This window comes from Myxine glutinosa, chromosome 6, assembly GCF_964187855.1.
Source record: "Myxine glutinosa chromosome 6, kmMyxGlut1.1, whole genome shotgun sequence".
NCBI lineage: Eukaryota > Metazoa > Chordata > Myxini > Myxiniformes > Myxinidae > Myxine > Myxine glutinosa.
Genome location: NC_136266.1, coordinates 42227522 through 42235021, shown reverse-complemented (window position 1 = coordinate 42235021; position 7500 = coordinate 42227522). Strand labels below are relative to the sequence as shown.

At 44.3% G+C, this 7500-nt stretch overlaps 1 protein-coding gene across 11 annotated transcripts in view; it reads right to left on the bottom strand.

Moving 5' to 3' along the window:
* LOC137415818 (repulsive guidance molecule A) overlaps positions 1-7500 on the bottom strand; it is a 204575-nt gene that overhangs the window by 11483 nt on the left and 185592 nt on the right. For all 11 annotated transcript variants that reach the window (XM_078779789.1, XM_078779783.1, XM_078779786.1 and 8 more), the window contains 3 exons: positions 4068-4209; positions 3033-3282; positions 185-470 (listed from right to left, as the gene is read on the bottom strand). In XM_078779789.1, coding sequence (XP_078635915.1) covers positions 185-470; positions 3033-3282; positions 4068-4179 — 648 coding nt within the window. In that variant the 5' untranslated portion in view covers positions 4180-4209. The remainder of the gene's footprint in view (positions 1-184; positions 471-3032; positions 3283-4067; positions 4210-7500) is intronic.

The following is a 7500-nucleotide window of genomic DNA, read 5'->3' as shown; positions in this document are numbered from 1 at the left end:
GTTTCAGTTCCTTGGTCCAATCCTCTTGAAGGTGTAGTTGATACATACATACATACATACATACATACATACATACATACATACATATACATACTTTCCCTTCGTTATATATAGATTTGATGACAAATATTTTCAAGGAATGTACATGCATTCTCACAAGGGTGAAACATGGAAAATCCCTGACCTTGTTAGATGCCGTGGCACTGGACAGAGGCACCACAGGGATGTTGGTAACCTGAACAAATAGGCGCCCATTGTCAACGAGTGGCCAGGCTCCTTCCACTTTGCACGTCTGAAAATCATCGTGGAATGTACGAAGATGCGGGTCACCGAATAAGCCACAGTAGCTGTATGCCACTCGACCCTTCTCGGGGCCCACCTCCCCATTGTTATAAACACCCTCTAGACCAGCTGGAGGGAAGGAACACCGACCCTGGGCTGTGTCTTCTCTGTCCGTATCCTCCTCGATCCTGGAAAATGCCAGATAGGTTGGACGAGCAAGACACTGGCAGAAATTTTACAATAATGTTCAGAAAGCTTCAAAGTGTGAAATCACATCTTCATTTAGAAATCCTTAAATATTGCCAATCCATTGATGGATGAAATCTCTATGTTTCGCGAGCTCGTTTTGGCACTTATGGAAGTGACAATATTGACAAATTGTTTGACATAAAGCGAAATGTCAACAGCCACCCACACTCCTTATGCAACCTTCATGCCTTTAAGCAAAACACGAGGCTTTGCATTCGAGAAAAAAAAAAGAAAAAAAAATTGCCTTAGCAACACGTTACGGATGCGGGCACATGCAGGGCCTGGATGAAAAACATGAATTACTGCAAAACAAAGCCATCTTTAGCTATGCTTTGGAGAGCAGTTCACGCTGCTGGACGTGCATCATTGCCTTTCTCGTCCTTCAGAGCTGCCAAAACATTCCCGAGCTGAAGTGGGGAGCCTTATGGGCTTTGCAGGCTGAGCCAAGTCTCCGATATGCGACTAGTTTTAAGGTAGGTTTCCTAAACCCATACTGCCTATTTATTTGTATGCAGTGCACCGACGTTACGTTTCCACCAGATGGTCGTGCAGCGACCACAACTCAGACTGTTGCTATTAAATTGCTATGGTATTGTCTGTTGCCATGAAGACAAGATCAGAAAAAACCTCTTACAAATGACATCCACAGCCAGGTGTTCTGCACAAGTCGGTTCCGGATATTATGATGGCGATGAGGAAAAAGCAATCATGATTGAAGCAAGAATGGAGTCTAGCATGTAAAAGCATTTCCCCTTTCCCTGAGTGTCTCCCATCCCTCCTCATCCCATTCGTCCTCCTCCTGCTCCCCTCTTCCTTCCGTTCCCTAACCTCATCCTCCTCCTCCTCCCCCTCCTCCTCTCTCACAACCATAGCATTGCCCACACTATTTCGCAAATGCAAGTCAGAAATCAACCATAGCTCGGGTGATATTTCACAGCCACAAGTGGATTTGCAGAAATCATTCGATCAATCAAGCTTGACTTGTGCAATAAAAAAGAAGAAATGAATGAATGAATGAATGATCGTTTTAAGACCATTTTTCCCCGCTATAGCGGGGTTAAACCTTGCGGGCCCCATGACAATCACGGTTCCCTGTTTGAGGCAATGTTTTTATGGCCGGATGCCCTTCCTGACATCAGAAAACTTCAAAGTGTGAAATCACATCTTCATTTAGAAATCCTTAAATATTGCCAATCAACCCTTAGTCGACTCTTATGATGCGCAGGGATACGGTGTACCTATTCTAAATTGGGGTACACACCGGGATCATTCATCCCAGCAAGCTGGTACTCAATTTTCCGACCTCGGAAGGATGACAGGCTGAGTCGACCCCCATTAATTCAGCGATCGACCGGGAATCAAACTCAGGATTCTAGGATTCTAAGATCCCAAGATCCCAAGCCGGCACCCTAACTGCTAAGCCGGCACCCTAACTGCTAAGCCAACACCAGGCTAAAAAGGGAGAAAAACAATAAAATAATTCAGCAAGAAATAATTTACAATCATCATACTAAAATACACAATTTGGTGTGTGTCTGTTAATGTTTCACCACAATACATTCGGTCGTTACTCATCCAATCTCAACCAAACTTGACAGGACGCCTGAGGGTCACACAATGAACATTGTAGCGCATTAATTTGCCCCTCACCCCAAGGGAGTTTTCCCTAACAATGGGGGTGAATGTTGAGGTGTATATACGTGTTAAGATAGCTTTATCGTGGCGTTTTTCCAAAGCCGCTTATAATAACAAAAGCATAATATCAATGTTATTACAAAACAAGATTAATACAAATAATATCCCTTTTCCCCAAAGGGTGTTTCCTCCTTGAACAAATGCTGTGTTAACGTGTATAAATAGCCTATCTTGCTGTTTTCATGGGAGCATCGGCCTCAGCCAGAAGTAAAAATATTACAAATCACAAACATGTTTGATTACCTTTTTAAAATCTCGAAGGCAGTTTAACACTAAACTGAAATAAATTTGGAGGAATCCCAACATCCATGAGGCAAATTATACTTATGGAATTGAGGAAAGATCTACTGTAATCTATGTACTCCACACTCGTTAATAACATGACCCTTCCTGTCGCTAACGTGGCATTTTTCATGGTGCTCTTTTGAAACAGTCACGACTGCTATTTAACACAAGACTGAAAGGGAGGAAACCCGGGGTGTGTTCAGCTAGCTAGCGCTTACCAAGACAGACATTCCTTATTAACAGTTTTGAATGGAGTGTTTGCTCGAATGGTTAAGCTACTTGGTAGGCATTTTAAAAGAAACTTGGTAAATGAACACCCCTCCCCCAATGTTCTTGAAGCAAGAGGGTAGATCTACCACAATCTATATATCCAAGACAGGGATGACCCTTCCTGCTGCCCCCATAGGGAACAAGTGTACTGGTTCACCAAATTAGACACTGCTCATGGAATAAAGAATAAAAATAAAATAAACAGCCATATAATCAACAATCTGGAAACTTCATAACGAATCACAGGCTACCTATCATCAGATGTAGGAGAAGGAGCAGAAGGACCATCCTTGGAGCAGTTGTGCTGGGCCATGAGATCATCAATGCCGTGCCGTGCAGTATGGTAAGCAAGATCTCCTCTGCACATCTTAGCCGTTGCCTTGGTGCAGCGAGAGTAGGATCGCAGCGCAGCGCACAGTCCAGCCGGAGTTTGTGCAGCCGACTTGGTCACAACAAACACCGAATTGCACTTCAGAATACGACACTCGCTCCGGGAAAGCGCTGATTGGAAGATGGGTAAAGGACATTAGAAACAAGGATTCCATGCGGGAAGCCTCCACCAGCATTTATGCAAGCATCATTCTCATCCTTGACTTATATATTCATGGAAGGCTTTGAAAAATTGGCAGGGAGAGATTATGCTGGCAAACATCATTGAAACAGACGGGGCACGAGAAACAACCAAAAACTGGTTGTACGGAGAGGTGGTGGTGGGAAACGGTGGGGTGGAGAAGGGGCACAGGCCGTGGATATGTTAGCCTTGCAGTGCAGCACTCCTTTTAAAGGTCATCACACAATGATGGATAAATCGCAGCACCAGCCATTTAGCCAAGCTCATCAGTCATGGCGAGCATGCCCCCCCCCCGCCCTTAGCAAAAGAGGGGGGTTTACACGGTCCATAGGCTGGCTGTGGGCCAGCACAAGGAAATGCATCCGAGTATTTGTCCAGATGGCCATGCATTAACAGCCGGCAATGCATTACATTTCACACTGGCATGCACCGACAGGTAAATGCACACAACTCACACCGCACTCGAGCAGTTGCTTGGGGGGGGGGGGTGGGGGGGGGGGGTAAGGGAAGAGAAAGCTCCAAATCGCCCGGCTTTCTAGTGCGAGCTCTTAACTGTCAGGAAGTATGAAGAGCAACAACATTTCAGCACAGCTCAGTGGCTCTTCATAGACAGTTTTGTTTGTTGCTTTGAAGTTCATCATTATCAGAGAAACACGCCTTTCACTCAAACCGACAGGCAAGTGAAAAAGCAACAAAAATAAATAAATCGCCTCACCCTTTTGTGGAAACGAAAGAAAAACTGAGAGGCAACCGACAGTAAGCAGCGTAAGGCGCAGGCTTCGACAGGACAGCGGTAACCACAGGGCCATGGCAACTGCCACTCTCATTTCACTCTTCGTCCCGTGCTCCAAGCCAACCTGCCAACAGACGGGAAAGCATCCATCATGAGCAAATTCCACGTTCAAGACGACTCATCACAACACAATAGAAGATGACAATTTTAAGTCTGCAAGGAGGAAAACACTTAGGGAATGGTGCACCAGGCTGCACGTTGATGAAATCGTGAAAATTAAGCTGCCACACCTCTCGGAACCCTCCCCATCCAGCATCCCCCCCCCCCCCCCCCCAAAAAAAAATCAATCTTGTTCCACGTGATATTTGCATATCAAAGACAGAAGTGTGCCTGAGGAATTCGAAATGATTACCAATTTACTGGTAGCCACACCGTCAAGGAACACAATGCATTTTTTAAATTGACTATTCAAATTTTTTATGGACAGGCCTAAACCACCAAGGATTACCTGAATCAAAAGTGGCATTGCAACCTGGTGTTCTCACCAAGCGAGCAACACCATTTTCATCCTGTGTGGTTGCACGAGCCGAGTCACTATTATTTTTGTGGTGAAACCACAAACAGTTTGCTGTCAGATACAAAATAAGCAACAAACCCTTGGATCCAAATGAGTCAGACATCACAAACTGCAAAACCTCCAAACAAACTGCTATTGCAGCACAACTACTTCTTTCTTGTGCAGGACATTGCTGCGAGAAGCATCATTTTCTGGGTCGGCATGGCTTTGCTGCCAATGCTGCCAATGCAGTGCCCACTGTAGGTCAGAGCAGGAATTTCGTCATGGTGCCAGCAAGAGCTCGCCTACTCTTCACGAAGGATTCCGTGGGATCTTTATCGTCCACCAACTAAAGCTGGCAGACAGGACCCCCAGTTTATAACATCCATCAGACAGACAGCACGCACATTGATGAATAGTGCGAAACACGGGGATGACTGTTTAGAGCTGGGTCAGGATTCCAACCCAGACTGGACATTTCTAGGCCATGCTGCCAGTTCACAGCATAACTTAATATGGGAAAGCAGACAATGCTTGTTTGTCGACATCCTTGTGGGTCACACTTGCAGAATCGAAGACCTTTTCACAACCACTTCCACCATGCAATGCCATTTATGAACTTACCACCGCATTTTCAGTTTTTCTTTTGACCTTACATATGCTTCTTTAAATGTTAATAAAGTTACCTCTGCAATCGAACGTGGATGGAGGCTATGGTGTCACCGCTGTCTGGCATCTGAGGACATCTCAAAGAGTTATGGACGGATTCGGACGAAACTTGGTGCACAGGTTGGGTGCGTGACAAGGATAAAGTGATTGCGTTTTTGTGAAGTTTCAGATACGGATCCAGATACGAGAATTTTTTAGTGATGCTATGCCATTGAGAGATGGGGCCAAAAACGATATGCAGCACGATATCTCATAAAAGTTAAGACAAAACTAAGTGAATAAGTTGGTTAGGTGGCAAGAACAAGCCGATTCCATTTTGGTTCAGGTCTGAATCCAGATCCGGCCTATCAGTGGGAGAGAAAACAAAGTGCTCAACCTGGTGGAGGAGTGCTCTTTTCTGAGTGCCGTTTGAGTTAAAACTGTTATCAGGGGTACAGAGGAAGTCTTGTGTGTATGCCACTCACTTTTATTTGCACACTGTCTTTCCATATGCTTGTTCAGTCTATTTTATTCTTAATGTCGGCTCCTCTTCTAAGAACATTGTCTGTAAATCATTTTAAAAGTCTTATGTGGCTACAGATCATCTCCTAATTCGGCATATAAGGAGTCGCGTAGACAATCAAAACTTTGGAAAACCCAAAACACAACAGCAGCCCATTAGCGGCAAACAAAAGTGAAAAATGTTACGGGTATGTACTTGCAGACAAATGGGCAAATCAAGTCACGTGCACTCCTGAGCAAACTCAGACGACAACGGAAACCTTCGATAAGTGCTCACAGCCTCTTTACAGCTTCCCTGATGAACGAGCTAGCATTTACATCTAAATAAAAATCTGTTGTACACGGTGTATGACATTGAGCGGAACTGCACATACACAAAATGCTTAAAGGACAACAGATACAGCAAAAGCCCAAAGAATGTGTGTGGTACAAGTTTCACTGAACTAAATTGCAAACACATGTCCGGTAACCCACGGCCTTCAATTAATTGGCCTTAGGCAACTGGCCAAGCACAGGAAGATGGATGAGATGCATTAGGGCACAGCTGCACCTTGCAAGGCCAAACTGCCAATCGGGTGAGGTCGTCCAGTGCAGGTGCACATTTAGTTCCATTGAAATAGCAAGATCGCAGATCACTTTACAGCTGGAGGGGTTGTTTTGGTCAAGCATGCAGAGACACAGCATGGTTGGTGCAAGGAGCTCAATGAACGACCTCAATCAGAGTAAAAAATAAATACATCTTCACAGACAAAATGAAGTAAAAGTCGAACTCATTTGTAGTACGCCTCAACAATAATGAACAGGACAGCATGCACCGACAAACAACCGTGTGATGAAATATTGTATTTCTGAAGAGGACAAAAAGAAGGAGGTTCCGAATTAATAAAATGCAGAAAGTGCGGAGGGGAGGCTGTTGGGCCATCAAGCTTGGGTAATGGTTGCGGACAAATAGTTGTTTGAATGTACTGTGCTCTACCCATTTAAAATGCAGAGCATCAGGAACATGAAGCAGCAAGTACCATTTTTAAAGTCTTTGGTATGACTTGGCCAGGGTTTGAACTGCTGACCTCCCAGAGTTAGAGTGGATGCCCCACATCATGCCACTGATTTGGGTGATATGATGGCAAGCAAATGTATAAGGTGCAAATCCAGCCACAGAAAGTGGAAACTAGCAAAAAAACAAAAACAAACTAGAGCAATGCGACTGTTGCCAACATGCCTCCGTGTATTCCCTGCCTCTGACACTGGGTAGATGGTTTCGTTAACTGTCCTAAAAATAAACAAGTTTGATTTAAATCCCTTCAGCTGTTCCCAAGTATCACATTTTTACCAGACATGACAGGTTGCACATCGATCAGTGAAGCTGTTTCGGAGAAGGGTTTATTTTAAATATGGGATTTCACGCTAATATGGCTGCCAAACCACGGTGCATATGACAACAAAAATGTAAACACTGTATATGTACAGGAAGGGGATCATGTTTGTGAAGTTTCGTTTTGATCAGAAAAGACACATTTTTCTATCCAATATGGCTGCCACACCATGTGACTGATGAGATTTTTGTGATCAACTTTTAATCGCCATGCCAAGTCAATGACAAACAAAGTTTCGAGTCGATCAAATTGGTGGTTTGGGGAGAAGATGTTTTTTAAAGGTTTTAGGTTAAATCCAATCTGGCTGCTAAACAAT